Here is a 22919-nt window from a genome sequence, read left to right on the forward strand (position 1 = left end):
GGATCAGTATGCAGCAATTAAAATGTGTTGCCATTGGTTTGGCCAGTCACTCAGTCTGACTCTGAGCTCCGCGCGCGCGCTGAGCATGAAGAGACCTAACACGCGTGCACGATCACCACTACGCACTAGCAGCCAACAAAACAAAAATAAAACAGAAAAGTGATCGAGTTGAGCACATCGTCGAGTCGTTACCATGGTTTTACAAGACAAACACCGCGAGTATACCAAGGGCGCGTTTGGTTGGTACGAACTAGAACAGGATTCACCAGAACAGCGCGTTTGGTTGGGACTGCACCTGTTCTGGGTCGGCCAGAACATGTTCTGCTTGCTCCGGCCTCGAGGCCGGAGCAGACCGAGCAGTTTCACTTTTTCACAGTGAAACCTGGCGGGAACATCGATTTTGGTCCCAGATGATCACGTGCATACGCTTTTGGGTTGGATTCGTCGTACCGTACAAAGTGACCATGGTGACCCATACACATTTTGAAGAATGCACCAAGTTTGGCACATTTTCTCACAAAAATGTGCTCTGTTTCTGGAGTAGCGTTTGGTTGGCATGAGGCTGCTCCATGTGCACCAGCTGTTCGATCCTGTTCTAGATCGTACCAACCAAACGCACCCCAAGAGTACATGAAAACCAGGGAGCCCTACACATACGTATGTGTAGGGCTCCCTGATGAAAACCGGTTTCATGTACTCTTGCGAGCAGAGTACGTATCCGCGTATGCATGATCCAGCTGCGTCATGACGTCACATGCTAGCGTGCTACCTCGCTAGTATGCTAGGTGCAAAATTTCAAACCCTCTAAAACGACGTTACGTGTACCGGCGGCGCGGCTATGAAGTATGCGCGCGCGGTCTTTTGGTCGTCGTGACGTATACGCGCGTGCGGCAGTGTACGTGTGTGGGCGATGCTCTGCGCATGCGCATCGTACACATTTTTGGTTTGCTTGAGCCGCGCTTGCCCCAGCGCAATGACTGGGCAAAGAGTTGTTGTACCACTGCTGCATTCAGTGAGAACATGGCGGTATAATAGAAATGGTGAAGTAGTGTACATTTGAAGTCACGTTCTCCGTCGACGAAAGTCAGCTTTTATTTCATCTTTGGAATCGCCAGGCCATGCCAAGCATTTTGGTATGAAGTTTGGGCCTAGGAAAATTCTTGGAGTGCTCCAGTGAGGTTGTTGTGCCGGCAGGATGAATAAGTTGTCGTTCCGTGCTCGGGCGCTTGACCCCAACAAGGCACTTCCAGTTTACCATGCTGATGAGCTGCCCGACTTGTCGGATTACAATGCCATCAATCGCGCCGTTCCTGAAATGCCTACTGGCATGGAGAAGGAAGAAGAAACGGTCGGTCTTTGTCTTTGTCTTGGGTGGGGCGCTGCGGTCCGCCATTTTTGTTTGTTTGACAAATATGGCGGATATGTCTGTGTGGATATTTTTTTGTGTCGTCAGTTTTTTGTAAAAATGTAGAATTAGTGCATACATTTTATTTCATACACTTCGTCCTTGTGCCTCCTCTTAGTTATGTATTGTACCACTAGCAGAATGGTGTTTTCGTCCACCTCTACCTTACCCCCAATGATCAGTTCGTCTTGCTCATGCAAGTAATAATCTTATCATTTAATTTTTTGGAACTTGGAACTCGGGTATTGAGCCAATAGCTGTACAGTATCTAGTTACAGTGGTGGATAGTTACTCTTAACTCGTTTCCATATGTCCTTTTCCTTTCTACTTTTATTATTGGCTCAATACCCGAGTTTCAAATTGCACACCTGATGAGCCGTCACGAACCATACGGCGAAACGTATGTCGTGTGAAACAACTTGTTTTGTAGTCAACTAGTCCATCACAATGTCATGCATAAGGAGTACTGTAGGAGTTTTGATTTCGGCTTGTACAATTCGTTCTCGCAAAGCTTCCCCCTTCTTAACTTATCTTTGATATTTTTGACCCACCCAAGTTGGGCGGTGTGCTGCTTTGCTGCTTCGAATTGTAGTTAGACCGCTTTGTCAAATCGCCTACTGGTCTCGTCATCGTCCAGTAACAATCCACATTCTTTGTTCCGTTGGGACTGTAGCTTGTGCTCGTTTTCGTTGCGCTTGCCTTCCCCTCTTTGGTCTTTCCATAACCTTGAACCTTCCAAGTTGGAAGGCTGTCGGTTAGCGCTACGGAGATGTGTTGAAGCTAGGTGTTAGGACGTCGAATGTCTCAGTACTCTGTCAGTTTTGTGCCTAGTTATTGCACTTTCTGACTGTATATAGTATCTAGTTACAGTGGTGAATAGTTACTCTTAACTCGTTTCCATATTTCCTTTTCCTTTCTATTTCTGGAACTAGTTTTTTTAATTCTGGAATGACCAGAATGAGCGGATTCTGGCCTTGTAAACGAACGACTGGAATTCACAACGCATTTTATTCATGTCACAAACAAAATTGATGAATCGTAAAAAGAGATCATGTACACCCTCGCGCGCACGTGGACCCAGCATCGCGCACACGCTGGCCAGGGAGGCTCTTCGTACTCTTGAGTCATGACCAGACCGGTAACACACCGACTGCAATTCTGGCGCCAGAATTAGAGAAATTCCGCCCTCTCTTCAGAATTGTCGGATTCGACGGAATTGGATAAAATCAATTCTAACGACGGAATTTGTCACTTTTTATGTAATCGAACTGTGCATCAACAATAACTAATTCTAGAATTGACCGAAATGCGTGTAATCGAAAGCGCCCATTGTACAAACGTACAATGCACTGATACAGAATAATTTACCGATGACATGAAGCGTAGTGATACATGTACACACACACACACACACCATGTCCAGACTAACTCATCCATGTAGCGTCAGAACCAAAGGACAGCTACTGTAAACTGCCTTATGTTCTCGACATTTAATAATGCTTGCTCTTTTCGCAAGAACAGCACAACGCAAATATTAACGGCTGGAAATTAAACTTCAACAGTGGGCGTTGGCGTGTGACCACAGTGCTCCACAAACCTTTGCCATTGTTAACTTGCTTGATCTGAGAAATTGCGAAAAAAGTAATGTTGTGAATATTGCGGTTTACATTATATCGTGAATTTCACAGTATACCACTCAAAGTAAACTTGTTCTTATGATTACTGGTGGAATAAGGCATTTAGGGATGACTAAAACACTAAAATAGTATCTATTGTCGTAAACCGATATCTGAGTATTGCTGAGTGCATAGAGGTTGCGTTGCCTATAAGGTGGTTCCCAGCCAGATTTTGACGGCAGTCGGGTGAAAATGAAAACTTCAGGGTCCATCGAGTTTGGGTCGTGAAGTCGATTGGTCCTGGTCTTGCATCTCTCTGATGAAGCATTCTCGAGATAATTGAATTTGAATATGTGAATATCAGGGTCCACGTCTTGGTGCAATGCGGTCGGCATCCACACCCTGCTATGTCAGCGCATGAAGCTAGGTGAAAAGGAGATGTCTTACTGTAGCATATTTATTTATTCAACTTCTTATTCAAGGCGACTTATGCGTAACCAGTCTAATGGAAAACACTCCTGGATTGGAGTGTTATGGGCGGTTTGCTAGATTATGATTGTGCCGTTTGCTCAAAGTTGTTACTTCTATTGCTTGCGCTGCTGTTGCTAACAGGAACATCATTTGCAGCGTGCTATGGCCGCTCAGCAATTGTATGGTGAAGCCCAGCAACTTGTCATTCCAACACCTGATTTTAATTCCTCCGTCGCCGACTACACTGATGTCTACAAGAAAAAATCTACTCAACCGCGAAATTTCATCCGCATGCATGGTACGTATATTGCTTCGGTTTAGCATTTGTTGGTCTGCGGGAAAAACCTTGGATACTGTAGTGTCGCGTATAAAGCATGGCCCGTATAGAAGCATGACTCGAATAGAAGCCGGCTTTTCGAAGCACGCTGTGACACAGAAGCACAATTTGAATAGAAGCATACGTGCAAGTACTACATGTACTAGCACACTACATGCGTGACAATATGCACTGTACAGTGTAGACTGAAGATGTGGACATAGAAGCATAACTTGAATAGAAGCATGGTTTGAACTTTAGCTTATACGGCCGTAAGCAGCTGCTTTTATACGCGACGTTACGGTATCTTTACATTTTCCGTTTTTGGCCTCTGGTGAATCTCTTGGCATAGTATTTTGAATTGTATTGTGAAGCCTTTTGAGTGTCTGAACCAGTGCTAAGCTTATTTACGCAATAAATGTCCTTGTCCATGCATTGTGTAGGATATCTGGATTCCGATTTCCCAGAATATGACTTGGATGATGAAGATGTGAAGTGGTGTAACTCTCAAAAGGTTAGTTCAGTTAGTGTAGCATTATGGTAGTAATGCAGATTAATGGGGGCGCGCAGCTTTGTGCTACCGCTCAAACTATGCTACTATGATTGCTAACGCTGTTACTTCATGCCCGTGCTTTGCTGCTGGCCACGGTCACGTGCACTTCACATCACGGTAACCATGTCGACCAAACAACATGGTGCATGCACACGTGGAACTCTCTGCGACGTGACATTCTACGTGGGCGGCACGCAACGTGGCATGCTAAAGTTCGCCTAGGTGTATGTTTCAATCCGTTCTGTGTGTGGATCATTCTTTCGAACCGTTGTGTTTCACCCACCCACCTCCCATTTCTCATCACTCATTTACTTTGATAAGGTAGATAAAGGGGTGTTGGCCACGCTCATTTCCGGCTACTCAGGGCTCTCGGTCTCCGTCCCTCGGACCTGGCTATCCGCTCTTGGCTCCGGCCAAGGCTCCTGCTCTGGCAGTGACTGACCGGCCGACCCCTTGATCTCTCTCCGTAGCCTCTCACTCCGCTGGCCAGCAGCTGTGTGTCGTAGTTAATTGACATTCAGCTAACTGTTTTTGCCCGGTCTGCCGAAATAATCTGCACCTGGCGACGGCAATAAATAAGAATCTGTTCTACGCGTGTGCTAGTTTGTACGTGAAGTGTGTTGGTTACAGTGAGGGCTGCGTCCCACCAGCCTGTGTGGATTCACAGGAAGTGTGAGTTATGAAGTCTGAAGAGAAAGTTGAACGGTCTCTGCTGGGATGACGGCTACACCTTAGCTCAGTGGTTGGAGCATCGCTGGCCTCAAGCGAAGGTCCCTGGTTCGAATCCTGGTGGTGACAGTCAATTTTTTCTTCAGATTCTTCCCGTTTGTGTCTTTCCCTCAAACCAGTGGCTGTTCTACTTTGTTCTGCTTTGTTAACTTTTATCGTTGTCAGGGCTTGACTGAGCTCAAATTGGAAACAATGATTGAAACTCTAGAAAAAGGTCTCGGCCAACAGTCTGTAAGTATAAAGATGACCTGCTTACCGTACGTCCGCACCTTTAAAGCCATGGTGGTAAATTCGATTATAAAGCCAGTCTCAGTTATAAAGCCATAGCCTTCGTAAATGAAATGATATTAGAAGTATGTTTTTAAAAAAAAATGAAGGAATAAGTACAATGCTAGCCAACTTCCAGCCCAGCAGGAATGGTGAACAAGTAGATTTAGATTGAAATTTATGTGTGGACTTCGACTTTTATGGCATGGCGTAGTGGGCGAGTCATTTTGCATCTAAAATATCTAGGAAAGCAGCTGTGTTTCGAATATAAGACCATGGCTTTAAAGGCGCTGACACACGGTATTATTTAGGGCTCAAACGATTAGTCCGATTAACCGGTTGCAGACCGGTTACGAAGCATTAACGGTTAACCGATAAAGATAACGGTTACGCAGTAACTTTTCAGTCAAGTATCAGGTCGTTGCAAAGTGTGCACTTTCGCGGGCTGTCACACGCGTACGCAATTTCTGGGCTGTCAACTCGGTCATATCTGGTCTCTTGGTGTGAGAGTATGTATGAATGAGCATGCAAGAGAATGTACATGTGTGCGTTGTACTAAATAGGGTACATTTTTTGAATGAGTGTAGTCAAATATACAGTTAAAAAAGAGTCCGCAGGATTGCCCTGGCTTATAGGTTATAACCGGTTAACCGACCGTTAGCTTAGCAGTTAACCGTCAGGGGTAAAACCGTGACCGTTTGAGCCCTAGTATTATTACTGGATTGTGGGTGTGTTTCCCCACTGTGGTCCATTTATTGACTGGTTTAGCTGGAAAGTGTATCATTAGAGATGGGCAGTTTTTCTCCCTGATTTGAATAATAACCAGCAGATTTATTGATTGCGGTTATCAAGACAAGCTGAATCGACATTTGTGTACATGTATACTTTATTCATGCAATGTAAAACGGTGGAGACAATGTGCAATAAAACGATGAAAGTGGGAAGAAATAGTGTAGAGAGAAATTAGGATAAACACCGCCTAAGAAATACTACATTAGGGGCGACACTACGGCAATGAAAACGTGCTTTCAGCTTAAAGGGGAAGTTAAGGCAAAAATTAAAATTTCACCAGTTGTAGTCTTCAGGGTGCTGAGTCGAATGGTCTTGGTCCGAGAAAGCCGAGACGCTCCCTTCCTACTTGAATCCCAATCGAACTCGCGCACTTCCACCGAAACTGGGTGACTGCGCCCTACTAAATGGGGATTTGTATGCAAAATGTCACTAAAAGCGCCATTTCGTTCTTATAAAAGCACGGATGACCGCGATTGGCCCATATGTTGTAGTCTTTTGGACGCTGAGTCGACTGGTTTTGGTCCGAAAAGGCTGCGATGCAGCGTTCCTCCTTTATTCCCAATCGAACATGGTTGAACAAGTGGTCACGTGCTCCTGGGTGCCCAAATCACCTGGTCACCATGCCAGCAGGCGACAACTTTCACACCAAGGTTCAACTCGAGTTCAACTCGAGTGACAGGACTGCACCCAAAAAAGGTCAAACAGGCTAGTAAGTTGTACCCTGCACAGGCGCGTGCTCGGCGATGGGCACGGGGGGGGCACGTGCACCCCCCAAAAATTTTCAATCTGGGTAATTGCAATTGTAATGTATGCAAATATGCTCTAAAATTCAAGAAAGGTTGCAAACAAATTGCAGAAAATTGCCGGGGGGGGGCTCCCCTCGGCTCCCGTGCACCCCCCTAGTTGGGGGGCCGAGCACGCCCCTGCTGCAGGCACGGTGACCAGCTGACTGGTGTACGCAGGAGCACGTGACCACTTGTTCAACCATGTTCGATTGGGAATAAAGGAGGAACGCTGCATCGCAGCCTTTTCGGACCAAAACCAGTCGACTCAGCGTCCAAAAGACTACAACATATGGGCCAATCGCGGTCATCCGTGATTTTATAAGAACGAAATGGCGCTTTTAGTGACATTTTGCATACACATTCCCATCTAGTAGGGCGCAGTCACCCAGTTTCGGTGGAAGTGCGCGAGTTCGATTGGGATTCAAGTAGGAAGGGGGCGTCTCAGCTTTCTCGGACCAAGACCATTCGACTCAGCACCCCGAAGACTACAACTGGTGAAATTTTAATTTTTGCCTTAACCCTTTGATAGCCACAGGAAAATTTCAAAATTCTGCATTTTTTTCGTGTTCCTTGGATCATAGCTTCAGTTCTACTCACTCAATCCTCACAATCTAGGGCTTCCTGGAAAGGTCTCCGCGAGAGGAAGAGAATGAGGTCGATCATGATAGCCAGCACACCGTCTATCCAGCGCTAGATCGCAGCGACAGTACGAAAAATGCCCCAAATGCGTCCAATTGCGTCCCGCTCCAGATATTTCATTTTACTCGATCGTGGAGTTCCAATTTTTTCGCTGTGTACTCTTGACAATATCAACAGTGAAACCCGTGCAAATCCGAGTAAACCAGCGTGACGAAAAGTCTCAAAATTCTCAATACTAAAGTCGCACTGCGCGCTTTTGAAATTGCCGCGATCGCGGCTCAACTTACGTCTCAGCTTTCTCGGACCAAGACCATTCGACTCAGCACCCCGAAGACTACAACTGGTGAAATTTTAATTTTTGCCTTAACCCTTTGATAGCCACAGGAAAATTTCAAAATTCTGCATTTTTTTCGTGTTCCTTGGATCATAGCTTCAGTTCTACTCACTCAATCCTCACAATCTAGGGCTTCCTGGAAAGGTCTCCGCGAGAGGAAGAGAATGAGGTCGATCATGATAGCCAGCACACCGTCTATCCAGCGCTAGATCGCAGCGACAGTACGAAAAATGCCCCAAATGCGTCCAATTGCGTCCCGCTCCAGATATTTCATTTTACTCGATCGTGGAGTTCCAATTTTTTCGCTGTGTACTCTTGACAATATCAACAGTGAAACCCGTGCAAATCCGAGTAAACCAGCGTGACGAAAAGTCTCAAAATTCTCAATACTAAAGTCGCACTGCGCGCTTTTGAAATTGCCGCGATCGCGGCTCAACTTACGAGTGATTTATCTCGAGAACCGTTGCTCGCAGCGCTTCGCGGATTGTTTCTCCCGACAGGTGAGCGTTTTCTCTTCGCCCTGGATATTTCGATCACTGGATTTGAGCGAGATTGGACTGAGTTACGATCTGTTGAAGTTTTGCATTTGAATGCGTCGTTTACGACGCATTCAAGTATGGGGCGGCTCTTAAAGGGTCCCTAGTTGGGGGGCCGAGCACGCCCCTGCTGCAGGCACGGTGACCAGCTGACTGGTGTACGCAGGAGCACGTGACCACTTGTTCAACCATGTTCGATTGGGAATAAAGGAGGAACGCTGCATCGCAGCCTTTTCGGACCAAAACCAGTCGACTCAGCGTCCAAAAGACTACAACATATGGGCCAATCGCGGTCATCCGTGATTTTATAAGAACGAAATGGCGCTTTTAGTGACATTTTGCATACACATTCCCATCTAGTAGGGCGCAGTCACCCAGTTTCGGTGGAAGTGCGCGAGTTCGATTGGGATTCAAGTAGGAAGGGGGCGTCTCAGCTTTCTCGGACCAAGACCATTCGACTCAGCACCCCGAAGACTACAACTGGTGAAATTTTAATTTTTGCCTTAACTTCCCCTTCAAGATTCAGAATATCTATTTGAGCCTGGGTGTATCTCGATTTAAAATATTAAGCGGTGAGGAGACAATAATTTGATAACCGCAATCATAAGAACATTTGTGTACATGTATACTCACGATTTCTTCTTACTTTTAATCGTTTTATTGCACATTGTCTCCACTGTTTTGCATTGCATGAATAAAGTACACAAATGTCGTTTCAACTTGTCTTGTTGATTGCGGTTATCACATTATTGTCTCCTTGCCGTTTTTTAAATCAGCAGATTCGTAAGCCTTTTCTTTGCATGTGCCACAACGTAGACACCCTCATCTCCACGTAGAAATCTGGACCCTAACCACAAGAAGCCGTAGACTCTAACCCAGACACCTGCTCTCTACGTGATGTTTCTACGTTTCACGTGGAGCAGAACCTCTGTCTATTGCTACACTGTGGCTCTCTCGGTAGAATAATGATTTATTAGTGATATTTCTAGCTAGTACATGTAGTTATAAAGCACTTGACACCTAATTTGTGTGACTGGCATCGGAATCTCACTGTGTTTCACTTTTCTTGGTGCTTGTGACTTTGCAGCAAAATTTGACGTTGACCGAAGCTCAGGCTCTCCTTCACGACAATGATGACACTCTTGTGCTGACCGTGTTTGACTATTGGCAGGCAAAACGTGCACGTGTGGTAAGATACTAGAGTAATACACTTGCTTGTTGTCTGCGTTAGCTGGTGTGATCCAGGATACAGTTCTGGCTCTTGTATGTTGATATGTGCTGTGTAAACTTGGGTTTTATACCTATGGCTCTTGCATGTCGATATGTGCCGTGTAAACTTGGGTTGTATAACTATGGCTCTTGCATGTTGATATGTGCCGTGTAAGCTTGGGTTGTATAACTATTGCTGCACATGCATTTTTGCTAATACTGCCACCTTGGATTTTGGACTGCTGGTTACAATGCAGAAAATACCTTTGATGGCCACTGTCAAGCAGGAGAAACGAGATGGTTCTTCAGCCACCGACTATTATGTTGCTTTCCGCCGACGCACTGAAAAGATGCAAACACGCAAGGCAAGGATACAGTTGTCTCTTCGTGTCCACATGGGTGTATTTGTCTCTTCGTGCCCACATCAGTCAATTACCAATATTGTTGTTGGCACGGGTAGTAAGCAACACGCATTAGCAGGTCAATGTGACCCATTTGTGAGCCAGGTGTTTCTCTTACTGAGTATCTGATTTTGACTTGCCACATATGAACACAAATATTTATCTTGTTATTTTCACATATTTGTTTCGCAATGTCATTCGACTGACACTTTGTCTAGTCTCACCAGTATTTCTCAATGATTTTGAGTTGCATGCATCTGCAGTTTCCACAGTGTCACTGGCTGCAGGTGTTGCCTTCAGCTGTGCCGCAGTTGAGTGCTGCAGTTGACTGCTGCAGTGAGGACTGATGGTGCATGATGGTACATCGATGTGATCAGCTGTCATGAGAAGTGATTGATGTGCCTGATGCCATTGTGTATTATTGGAGGTAGCACCTTCCCTATGCATATGCTATGATGATGTGGGAGAGACTATTCTCTGTCCATATGCTATGGCTTCCTCTCACTAGAACCGTAAAAATGACGAGGCTTCTTACGAACGAATGTGCAAACTGCGGCGTGACTTGGAACGCAGTTGGTAAGAAGTGCCCTGTGTTGCCTACACACTGGCTTACCTGATTTTGTGTCTAAGATATAACCTTATCTTGCTGTGTGCTGCTGGTGGTGCATAATCTGAATGTGTGTGTGTGTGGGGGGGGGGGGGGGGGGCGCAGGTGTGTGTGTGAGAGAGAGAGTGAGAGAGAGCCCATGGTACATGCTGGTGGTGTGTGTAAGTGCATGTGTAAGCAATGAACAGTGGCGGCAGGGCTAACTTTTTGTGCTGATGCGTATTGAGCTATAAAAACTGCGTCCCTGATTTGAGTTTTTCCACTTTGTTCCGCACATATCTCCAATATTACTGCTCGTAGTAGATTGATCCTTTTTTTCATTTTGTTCACCGTTCTATGTATCTTTTGTGCATGTTGCCTCTTATGTCCCTTCTAGGTAGCTGCTTGTCCTTGAATAAGGTTTCAGTGTGCGTGTGTGTGTGTGTGTGCAATGTTGCGTATAACCGTTGGTTGTGTCTGCTGTTGGCTGCATCCCGTTGCTATGTGTTGAACAGTCAATTACTAGCTCTCATCAAGCAGCGCGAGCAGAAGAAGCAAGACCTTATCAACAGCATGAAGGACATCTTTTGTCACCGGTAAGCCAACCCTCCGCATACTGGCAGGCATTGCTTGCTATCATAGCCTATGGTTGCATGGGTACGGGCTAAAGTGAACTGGTCAGCTGAACGCTGTGTGTGTGTGTGTGATGTGGACTGGTCAGCTGAATGCTGTGTGTGTGTGTGTGTGTGTGTGTGTGTGTGTGTGTGTGTGTGTGTGTGTGATGTGGACTGGCCAGCTGAATGCTGTACGTGTGATGTGCTTGCATGTCCTCCGAAGATGGCGTGTAGTTGTCAGGGGGAGTATGTTTGGGAAACGGAAAGTACAATGAACAGAGGAGTGGTATTGTGATGCCAACACTTACTGTGCTGTATCCCTTTCAGCTGGGGGTATGGGCGTTAGCGGTTGGCCCTTTTGCAGGGGGTAACGCCCATACCCCCTCCCCCCCCCCCCCCCCCTGCAAAAGGGCCAACCACTGATTCTTTGACTTTGAGCATACTCCACACTGGTGCCATGCATGTGGTAATAGTGACAATTGTGCCTTGTGTATGTGTTAATAGCAACAAGATACGAGACTGGAACAGCAGCACCTACAACTCTGTCATCGATCAACTATTTCGAAAACCCAGCATTGTACCTCCTCATCCGGCGCAGGCATCTGGCCAAATGATGCAAATGTACAATCGTCAACTTTTGCAGCAATCGCAGCAGCAACAACAGGTGGGTTAATTTTCCTTTATGCAATGTGTCATTTGTGGTATTGGTGTGCTGCTGTAACGTACTTCCTCCGCGTCATTAAAATTGTCGCTTCCTGGGGCGACTTTTCAAATTAATTTTGTCCACTCGACGGGCAAAGAAATCAGCTAGAAATTGAGGCAGAGCATTGTTGACGGACCAAGCTTTAGTTTGTGGCCTCCCGCTTCGCTGCACTTGTACCTAAGGTCGACGTCTTCATCAGAGTTTGAGGCAGACCCTTCAGCACTCAACAATACGCTGAACAAGACGTGCGTTCAAATTCAGGTCAAGAAACTTCATTTTCGAGCGATCCATGCCTTCGGGTGGGCGTGGCAGGCGATGACGGCAAACTAGCATTTTGCAAGTACACTGTAACGACTTTCCAGCGCAATAGGGTAAGCAGTTCCACACCTTCTTTCCTTGGCAAGCTATTTGCTAATTTTGTTGGTGTTTTCAGACCTGCTATCTTCGCAGCAATGTGCGCCACATGTAGCGCATTTTAGGAATTCGAGAACACTTTGTTCTTGCCATCGTCAACTTCAGCATCTCGAATTCAGGAGAGATACCAGGATTCTTATACCAGAGCTTGCAATCTTGATAAATGCTCACACGAACGATGTGGGACGGCACGAACTCCAGAAAAACGATTCACGCTCTGGGGCTGAATAGTTCGCAGCGCGATGAATTTGTTTATTGCGGAAGAGAGCTCCGACAAAGTCTGAGACCACCAGGGCTTCAGAAACAAGTAGACATTGCGCAGGAAAGGTCGCACCAATGTTCGAACACAGAAAACAACGATTCCGACAGTCTAAGATGAGCAAGTCACAAACATTGCGATGTGCAAAGCGACAATTTAAATGACGCGGAGGAAGTACTACGTACTGTGTCCACTCGTACTGTCAAGGTCCTGTGTGAGCCTGACCTACAAGTACTTTTGCCTGGATTGTCTATGTGTGTGTGTGTGTGTGTGTATGTGTGTGTGTATGTAATGAAAAGACCAAAAAGTAGGGATTCACTGGCCAGAAAAAGCCACTTCATAGCTGTGTGGTGTAGACCAGGCTGGATAGTGGCGGTCAATTCTTCAGCCTTGCAAGCTGTTGAATGGTGCAATCCCAGCACAAGCTGCTATGGCTTCTGCTGTAGCATCGCTGTCATCGCCTCCGGCGATGGGCGTCCAATGGTGTATGTATGTGTGTGTGTATGTGTGTGTGTATGTATGTGTGTGTGTATGTTGCTATTGACAGATGTCCTATCCTGGTTATATGGTTGGTGGACACGGTGTTGCCGCTGCTCAAAGTTCCTCTCTCACTCAGCAACTGCAGCATCCTGTAGCAAGTGTTGGTGAGACAAGTGCGACAGCGTCGGACGTCTCCATGCCATGGGCACAGCAGCCCACTGTAAGTCCCTTCCTTATTAACCACCGGTCTCTCTGCAGTGATATAAGCATGTACCGTATAAAGTACCGCTAGAGCGCCCCACCTTGACTACAACCAGGGAAAGGAAAATCGTATGGCAGAGTGCAACGAAGTTTGTACAGTGTGAGAACCTTAGTGTACTAAGGTCACACTTAGCAGGTTTTTGTGTGGAGCTCGTGTCCACTCGAAGGTATGTATTAGACACCCTTGGCAAAAAACGTTATGTTGTAACGGTATTATCGTAAGGGGGAAAATACTGTGATTTGGGTTCGACCTTTAGCAAGATACACGCTATTTTTGTACGCTGTTGCCACGAGAATAGCTTCTTTTTTTTGCGCGCGGTACAACCATTTTTAGTCACCATACACGCGATACAAGGTGAAATGCGTACGGACTATGCAATATTTGGCCAAAACACGTACCGTTGGTCACAACGATAAATCAGCCCCCATAACGTTTATACGCTGCAGCTTCAACGCTATTTGGTTGATCAAGGTACGAGTACCGTAAAAAATAGCGTTACCGTTGTTTGCTAAGGGTGTCTAATGACTGCACAAACGTGCAATATGTGTACAAGGTTCGTGTCGTATGACCTACAGACAGGAGACCACCTCCACAAAAACGACCATGAAAGGACGAGATAGTGGGGCGCTCTCGCAGTACTTTACGATATGTGCACGTGTATGGTACAATGTGTATGGATGTTGACCCATTTTGCCCTGTAGGATATTGGGTAGTGTTGTGTTGCTGACTTGCTGTTTTGTTCTCCTTTATGGTGTTTTGCTTTGCTCATACTGCTTCTCACGTATTGTTCGTGTGCTCTTTCAGGCTGAGGGAGCCGATTCAAGGCAAACTACGAAACAAAAAGATCGATCCAAGTAGGTAGATGTCACCGTATGCCTTGAGGCTCTTTGTGTGTGTTGCACGCGTGTGTGTGGGCGTGTGTGTGTGCATGTTCGTGTGTTTGTTTGTTTGTAGATGTCTGTTGGGGGGGGGGGGGGGGGTGCTGGGTTGGATACATCGCTGCTACATGTATTCATTCTGCACCTTGGGGGGGGGGGGGGGGGGGTTGTGGCTCAATAGCCAATTCAGGCATCTCTGTAAAATTCTAAATCTTGCTTTTCTCAGCTGGAAAGACTGCGCTGTGTAACCAGTTTGATCAAAGTGCTGGTGTTGATTTGTGTTGTGAATGTGAGAAGTGTGCGCAGCCCCTTATTTTCTCCTTTATCTGTCACTGTTGTGTCTGTATCATGTCCAGGCGCAAGCATCACAAAAAGAAGCATCATGCTCCGACACAGGCACCCGTAAGCCACTGCTCTTGGTCTTGCACGTTGTATCCTGGGGGGTAAAGCTTTGTTGAAGTACAGCACCATCCCTTGCTGCAGTTTGTGTGTGTGGTGTGGTTCGTTGAGCACTGAATGTTCTTCTTTTTCATATACATGTATGTGTGTATGTAGGTTGAGAATCCTATTGTGTTACCCGAGGAAGTGGCTAGCGAGGAAGATCATGTCCTGCCTCTGGTAAGTGCACGGCTACTTTGCTGTTGAGGGTAACACCGAATGTTCTTTTCAGCTAAATGAATGACTGCTAATAATCACTATGAATGAAAGGGATGATATTGATCAGTTTGAGGGAGATGAGCGGGGAAACAAGGCCGAAGGAAGACTTGACCGGCACCACCAGAGCATGAACAAGTGTCTACTTTTTGCATTGAGATCTGAAACAATGGCAGCAAAGGACTTTACTTCTAGCTTTTTGCATCCATGTAGACATGTATGTTATTCACCATGCCTTGGTATGTCATGCTTGTCATGCAACTGCCAATAGTGCTGGTATGCCAAGTGTCAGGCTCAGCCAACCATGACCAGCTAACAGACAGCCAGGGGATAAAGACACGAGCATGTGTGTGATGTGATTGTTCCTTGCACAGCCGCCAGTGGAGATTGTGGAACAAGAATCTACCGGACCGTTTGCCTTCAAGCGTAGACTACACGTGCAATATTGTTTGGTGAGTGGCGGCGGCAGTGAGTGTGTAGCTACTGTCTCTGTGTGGTTGGATGGGCTGCTGCTGCTGTGGTGCTGCTGGACAGGTACATGTCACCGAGTAGGAGAAATGAGGCTGGACGCAGTTTTGATTCAGGTCAGTGCCACCAACCGGGAAATTCAAACCCAACTTGCAAAAATCGTTTTTGTTCAGGGTCCTCCAAATTTTCACAGAGGATAGCCAATGGAGAGCTTCCACCACCTGACCAATTTGTTGGCATTCCATCACGCCAAATTCAAAATATGCCCATAGTAACGGTGACGGAGAAGTTACAACTCTTATGGCCGATTCACAATACAACTTTCTGCGACGCGACTTGCGACACATGCGACGAGCTGCGGCAGCGACACACGGTTCACAATATTCTTCATGTCTGCGACATCCGCATGCGCAAGTAGTACTATGCACGTGCACTGTACGTGCACCCAGGGTCGAAACTGTACTCCATTTGTGTATGTCGCGTGTCGCATGTCCCAAAAGTTAACTTTCTTCAACTTCTGCGACAGGTGCATTGCGACAGCTTGCGACAGCTCGCGACAGGCAGTTTCTTGTCGCAACTGTCGCAAATCACGTGTCGCGTCGCAGAAAGTTGTATTGTGAATCGGCCTTAAGACTGATGATTGTGTGCGTTGTCCTTATTGTTTGCCCTGGTCCTCTTCGGTATTCGCTAGTTGCTGCAAGTGCGATGCTGATCAAAGTCTGATGGGCTTGTCGTGTTTCCCTTGTGTCTGTCTGTCTGTGTGTGTCTGTGTCCACTGTTCTTTATTTTAGCCACGGGAATGTCTAGAAGTAGGCCTTCCTTTTGAGCTGGAGGGTGAAGCAGATCCAGCCGTTGAGTTGCCTAGCAACAAGCGATATCGACTCTTCCTTACCTCTATGGGTAGAGCAGGACCGTTCCTTGGCTTGTCAAGGCAGAGAATTGGTCGAGGTGGCAGGTGAGTCACTGCTTTTGTTTGCGCTGCTGGTTGCATCGTGGCGTATGTTTTTATTCGTAGGAATGGTTTGACATCAGGGGAGCTATTTCTTTTTGACGATTCATTGTGCTGCTGTTTGAGTGGTTGACGATTCATTGTGCTGCTGTTTGAGTGGTTGCATCTGTGTTGCGTTTTGTGGCCATGTGTTTTGTTTTGGTCCTAATATGGCGTGTGGTGACTTGTGCTTGTGCCCATATGTTTTCATGTAGACGGTATCTTGACAGAGGGCCATGGCCGTATGGTGGTGATGAAGAGCTGAGTCATTCCCTTCAGCATGGTCATGTTGATGTGTGTGATGTCAACATTCAGGATCCTTCTATGTAAGTTTGATATTACTAGTGGGCTGTGTGTGTGTGTGCTGTGTGCTGTGTGGGAAACTTACTTCTGTGCCAGGGCTGTATATGTGCTGTGTTGGAAACTTACTTCTGTGTTTTGCTGTGTTGGAAACCTGCTTCTGTGTATGCAGGGCATTGTATGCTAATGTGCTGGGTGTGTTGCCATTCTTCCTGTGTGTGTCGGTACTATTGTCCAGGCCGTACTACCAGCTGGATTCTCCACCGCCTGCAAAACGCGTAGCACATTCTTTTCCGTCTAGGCGTAGGAACGTTGGTACTGCGACTGCGTCATCACCAGCCGGGAGTTTCCTGCCGCCAGAAGAGCGCAGGTTATTTGCACACTTACCCATTACTCCAGTCAGTAGTGATGAAGACGATCCGGAGTCTCCTCGCAGCACACATACTAGGGATAGTGAGGAACTTGATGATCCCTGGAGTGATTTTCATGAATTTGGGGAAATAGTAACATGCGTGCGTCTTTCATCATCGACACCAGCTGGCGTTGCTCATCGTCTGCTTGAGACCGATAGCGGTCTTGACAGTAATGGTGTAAGTCCATTGTCGGATACGCATGCTAGCCGATCATCAGTCGGCCGTTCCTCTGGTGGCAAATCTTCCCCGTGCATTTCATCAGTGCATGATGGTGACGATGAAGGTATGCCGCTGGATGGCACCTGTAGTCCGTCAATGAAGATTCGTTCATCATCAGTGTGGGGTGAGAGAAATGTGGCCAGTGACGTCACCAACCATCACCCTTCAACTGCTGCGACTAGTCGAACTGCAACAGCAGCAGCAGCAGCATTAGATAGTAGAAGACAGTCTGTGAGTAGTGGTGCTGGCGGTGCTGGCTGTGGTCCTGTTGACAATGCTCCTGTCCCCATGGCAGTCTTACCACCTCAACAAGAACCGAACAATCACATTGCTACTACTGGCAGTAGTGGTGGTGGTGCTGCTATGCGTTCACAACCCACTGCCAACAGTAGCTGGCATGCGACTGGCTCGGCACCGACAGTTCCTGCATCTTCAGACTCAATTCTTAGCAAACAGCGGTAAGACACGAATTTCTCGTCTTTTTTTCTTTGCCTCATGCTTTTGCGATGCAATGTCTGCTTTTGAATTGTTTTGGTTTGTTTTGCGAGCTGTTCTGGTGTATTTCACATGTTACCGTTGCTGCTGTTGGTGGTGTGCTTGTATTGGGCAACAGAAAGATTACTAGTAGTGTTGTGAAGCTAGCAACTGTGTTCCTGAATTGCTGTTCTGTGTTCCTGAATTGCTGTTCTGTGTTCCCTGTAGAACAAACCAACCACTGCCTGGTCATCGGCACTCCAACAACCAATCTCCCATCCACAACATCCTAAGAGTGTTGTGAAGTCTCTTGTGTCCTCTTGTTGTAGTGGCCTTGCCTCTACCTTGCTTCTCCCCTATTTAGTCGTCATTCCCGGCAACTGTTCCAGGCATCGGCCGTTTCTGTCTGAACCCTTAGTTGTCGTAGGAATGAATATCTATTTTCTCATATTTTATTGTACTTGTTGGTGTAGGCGTACTTGTTCTCTTCGTCATCTTTCTCGTCGTTTGCGCTAGCCACCTGGCTCCATTATCAGCATAATGACTGGGCTGGTTTCCTTTACATCAGTATCTGTTTATGTGTTGCACTCTGTTCTGCAGTACTATCTATCTATCTCTCTCTCTGTCTCGTTGTTGGTTCTTTGTGTTGCTGGGTTGTTGTCTCTATTTTATCTCTTTATCTTGACCCATACCACCTGACTTGACTTGCTAATGGTAAACTCTATCATCATTGGAAAACTCTGTCTAGAATCCGGTTACTGTCACACCCCCGTGCCATGGCGACAGCTGCTGCTGTTGCTGCTGCCAATAGCATTGTTATTACAGATTTTTTTTAAATTGCCACGTTATGGTGTTGCTGCCGCTGGTTTATTGCTTTTCGGTGTTGCTGCTGCTGCTGCTATTCATCTTGCTACTGCTAGTGTTGTTTACTGTTGGCCTGGTGCTGATCTGTGGCAACTTGATTGAACACACACGTACACTGCACGCATTGCGCCTCTACTCACCACCCTACTAGTACTAATAGTCACCCTACTATTGCTATCTCTTAGTTTCAACTCTGTGTGTTGCTTGAATCTGTTCATAGTGGTTTCATCTGGCATCGTCACCACTAACATGCAAGTGGTCGATGCGAACATCTTCTCTTGATTTGGTCAGTATCTTGACGACTTTTTTTGCATTTGAATCCCAAAGCAGAAATAAAACGAAATGACCATGAAGTGTTTTTTGTCGTTGTTTTTTTTGGAAAAGCCTCTTGTACGGACAAGAACAAAGTAATACAGCTAGCGTGTGTTGAAGAAGAAAATGAGCGGAAACGTACTACTGTATGCTGTGAAACACGCATGAGGCATGATCAGGGCAAATGACAGCTGAAAAGAAAAGGAAAGAAAACAAGTGCTTCAAAGCCTGTCTATCCGGCGCACGGTAGCTGCGTGTACCTACATTTACAAGCTACTGTGCTCCAATCCTACCAGCCCACTTCGTCAGCTCTTGCCTCCTTCTCAAGCCCCCCCGACCAGCCCATGTTCGACCCACTCGTCTCTCTCTCTCTCGTCCGTCTCGACATGCATAACTACCAGCTTGAGACAGGGCTACCTGTCAATAGCCGGGAAAGTTGCCCTAGAGCTTTCCCCGCCTGTGCTGTCCCTGTATGGAATGCCCTGTCACCCGCCGTCCTCAGCCAGCCACCTGACCGGAAACGGCTGCAAAGTTTCAAAGTGTCTGCCTTCCAGCACCTCCGTGCACAGCAATGGCACTGGGCCACTGACACTTTGTAAGATGTATGCACATCTGCCCACACACTGCTGCATATTGCCATACGCCTCGTGCCCTGCTTACTCTTTTCTCTGGATCTGAATGTGCACCCCTTACGCATTATATAATTATACTTTATTTAGTTCTCTCCCCCTCTCTTGCCCCCAACCCTTCCCGCTCTCTCTCTCTCTCTCTCTCTCTCTCTCTCTCTCTCTCTCTCTCTCTCTCTCTCTCTCTCTCTCTCTCTCTCTCTCTCTCTCTCTCTCTCTCTCTCTCTCTCTCTCTCTCTCTCTCTCTCTCTCTCTCTCTCTCTCTCTCTCTCTCTCTCTCTCTCCTCTCTCTCATTTTTTCTACTTTATTTAGTTCTCTTATTTAGTTCTCTTGCTCCCCAACCCTCCCCGCTCTCTCTCTCTCTCTCTATTTCTCTCTCTCTCTCTCCTCCTGTCTTTATAAATGTAACTTACTCTCTCTCCTCTCTCTCTCTCTCTCTCTCTCTCTCTCTCTCTCTCTCTCTCTCTCTCTCTCTCTCTCTCTCTCTCTCTCTCTCTCTCTCTCTCTCTCTCTCTCTCTCTCTCTCTCTCTATTGCCAGTACGGTACTTTCCTCGCCGTTTGTGCTTGTGTTGTCATGTATATGACTAGTAATGCACACCCGCCATGACGTGCTTTGCACTTCTCTACGCGCGCTGTCACTATGTACCGCGCTTTGCTTGCTTGCCTCCTTCTTTTATACTGCTGTTCTTTCCATGTCCACTTCATTCCTGATGATGGTCATAAAGACCGAAACGTTGTAACGATACCAATGGATTTGTGTGAAATGCAGTGCTCTCTTGAGTGTAGGCAGGTTGCCTGCAAACGATTCAAGTATAATGAAGCTGCGTGAAGCGTCCTTCAAAATTTTGAAACAATAATACTGTTTATAAAATGCTCCTTTTTAGGGAAAAGTGCAGTGGTATTTATTGAGTCAAAGCGAACGTATTTTGAACTTGATGCTGGTGATGGTGTGGTCACTAATGACTCAGTAATGAGTGTGAGTATTATCAAAGGTCAACATAATATACCAGCGTAATTTTCAGTTCAGAGTAGAGCCCACACGCTCTCTTCCATTAACACTGCAATAGTTCAACTCATTTCACAATAATCATTCCAACGTTGTGAACCTGATGAAGGCAAATTGCCGAAACGTTGGAATGATTACTGTGAAATGAGTTGAACTATTGCAGTTTTAATGGAAGAGAGCGTGTGGGCTCTACTCTGAACTGTTTATGAAACTGCAGGAAGCCTCCCCACTTTTACTTAGCGTAATTTTTCCGTAACGAAAATGTTCTCTTCGCGCACATCATAGTGCAGCAGTGATCCACTATCCGCTGCCTCCCTTATCCAGCAGATGTTCTCTAGCAGTGATCCGCTAACCGCTGCCTCCCTTATCCAGCAGATGTTCAGATGTTCTCCAGCACAAATGGCAACCTATTATAAAGGGACCATGGAAGCATGCAACCTGCAAGGCACACACAGGCATACCATGCAACCTGCAAGGCACACACAGGCATACCATGCAACCTGCAAGGCACACAGACACACAGGCGTCTGCAATAACACTGCGCGCCGAAGAACATTCAGGCTTGACGTCACGAAAACTAATTGATTGATAAACAAGTCCGGTATTGTTGCAGAGTGAATGGGTAGAGCGTGTCTGCTCTAGAAAACACTTCCTATGACTTTTGATAACAATTGCCAATTGGCATCCATTCATTATTATAATAGTATGGTCATAGGAACTATCATATCCTATTCACCAGCAAATCAAATCGGATTTCGTTCTGGCTAAAGTATCACGCCTGATCATGGGGTGGCGGCGTCCCACGGAAGCAGAAAGGTGGTTCTTGACCAGGGAGTTGTACGACTCCTTGTTCTTGACCTGCCCCGTACGCAAACCCGTCGAATTTTTTTAAGGATCAAGTTCGCTAAGCAACCTATGAAAATTAATGAAATGGGTTTCATGAGGTGTTTGGAGCTGTTTTCCATGCACTTCCAAATTCCAAGCCGATCGGCCAATTTTCCTGGTGAAACTTCCGCCATAGTACGGTAAAAGCAGTAGATGTGCCAACCTGGGGCAGTGCTCCTCAATCAATCACATACATGTAGCCGTACATCTAGCCATGGTATCCATGGTGTACTTTTTCAGCGTACTAAACATTCTACGTTACTTTCCCTGCCAGTTCTACCATCATCTGTATCCATTACAACACTCTGGATAATGCAGACCACTCAAATCCTATACTGTACGAGGCAGAAAATTTAGTCGGTCAATAATTTCGTCCAACTCCGAAGAAAGGGAGTTCGTCCGGTTGAAAATTTAGTCCATGGACCATAAGAGGGTATTGAAAAGCTGGACAAATCGACAGTAGTCCGGCATTTAATTTAATCTAAAAGATCCTTGGACGAAAATGACGAAATTAAACTGCAGACGAATATTTCTGCTTCCACAGTATCAATCTGTCAAAAAGAAACTGACATGTCCTCTCTAAAACACCTGTATGAGTCGAGCGACAATACTGGCACTCTTGAAAACTTCTGAAGAGAGACCACTGATATTGCCCTAACACCTGACAATACAATTTAGGCACACAACTTATCCCGGGGGGGGGGGGGGGGGGGGGAGAGATGCATGGTCATGATTATTGGAAAAAATTCAAAAAATCCTATTATTATAATTATAGGATTCGACAGTTTAAGAGATAACACTATAGCCAATGGACTGTAGACGATGATCAAATCAAGGACGATGATCAAATCAAGGACGATGATCAAATCAAGGACAATGGTCAAATCAAGGACAAAGTCAAGAAATACAACTACCCGTACATGTAGTTGTTAGAGAAGGACTTTCAGCAGAACCAGAAGAATAAGAACGGATTTCCAAACTGTCCATGTCAGTAGTCGTGACGATGAGCTAGGCACCGGGCAGTTGAAGTTGTCTGTGAGCAAAGAGTGAGAGGAACACACATCAGAAATAAAGCTAGAGTGTATAATTTCAGTTTATGCAAAGTATTTTAAATAACTGTAGTTAGAAGCTGTCTACAATCTACATACGTATCCGTGATCTTGTCCTGTGTAAGTGCTAGTGCCTACAGTTCCCACTTCCCAGGCTGCAGTACGCTATTGGTCGAATCAAGTGCAATTGTTTTTGCCAAAATGAGAATCTGATGTTGAATTGAGCAGTTACCGTGGATACCCACACAACTCAGGAAAAATATGAAGAGGAGAGAAAAAACGGAGCAAAACCATTCAACCTTGATGTATTTACGCTGGGTTTTGTGGCCTCTACAGTCCATTCATCGGAAACTGTCCCGCTGGCTTTTGAAAGTCGGATTTGGGCCGAATTGAGGATCAAAAAGTGACAG

At 46.2% G+C, this 22919-nt stretch overlaps 2 protein-coding genes across 2 annotated transcripts in view; one reads left to right on the plus strand and one right to left on the minus strand.

Annotated features, from left to right (window-relative positions):
- The first annotated feature begins 968 nt into the window (after positions 1–968).
- Positions 969–18982, plus strand: LOC135816220 (enhancer of polycomb homolog 1-like). The gene is made up of 18 exons (XM_065329625.1): positions 969–1348; positions 3634–3790; positions 4252–4322; positions 5256–5321; positions 9531–9632; positions 9910–10017; positions 10562–10629; positions 11155–11235; positions 11758–11917; positions 13177–13329; positions 14176–14225; positions 14606–14651; positions 14805–14867; positions 15278–15355; positions 16163–16326; positions 16575–16685; positions 16898–17749; positions 17994–18982. Exons 1-18 carry the CDS (start codon positions 1196–1198, stop codon positions 18067–18069), a joined length of 2559 nt encoding a protein of 852 aa, XP_065185697.1. The 5' UTR covers positions 969–1195; the 3' UTR covers positions 18070–18982.
- A 2914-nt stretch (positions 18983–21896) lies between these two features.
- LOC135816221 (leishmanolysin-like peptidase) overlaps positions 21897–22919 on the minus strand; it is a 57585-nt gene continuing 56562 nt past the window's right edge. The window contains exon 20 of the mRNA XM_065329626.1: positions 21897–22493. Coding sequence (XP_065185698.1) covers positions 22390–22493 — 104 coding nt within the window. The 3' untranslated portion in view covers positions 21897–22389. The remainder of the gene's footprint in view (positions 22494–22919) is intronic.

Source organism: Sycon ciliatum, chromosome 4 (genome assembly GCF_964019385.1).
Source record: "Sycon ciliatum chromosome 4, ocSycCili1.1, whole genome shotgun sequence".
In the NCBI taxonomy this organism is placed as follows: Eukaryota; Metazoa; Porifera; class Calcarea; order Leucosolenida; family Sycettidae; genus Sycon; species Sycon ciliatum.

Excerpts from the sequence above, each read along its gene's own strand:
- LOC135816220 (XM_065329625.1), top strand. The coding sequence starts at position 1,196 with ATGAATAAGTTGTCGTTCCGTGCTCGGGCGCTTGACCCCAACAAGGCA. Across the intron at positions 14,868-15,277 it reads AAGATCATGTCCTGCCTCTG|CCGCCAGTGGAGATTGTGGA; the intron begins GTAAGTGCACGG and ends TTCCTTGCACAG. Across the intron at positions 16,686-16,897 it reads AACATTCAGGATCCTTCTAT|GCCGTACTACCAGCTGGATT; the intron begins GTAAGTTTGATA and ends ACTATTGTCCAG.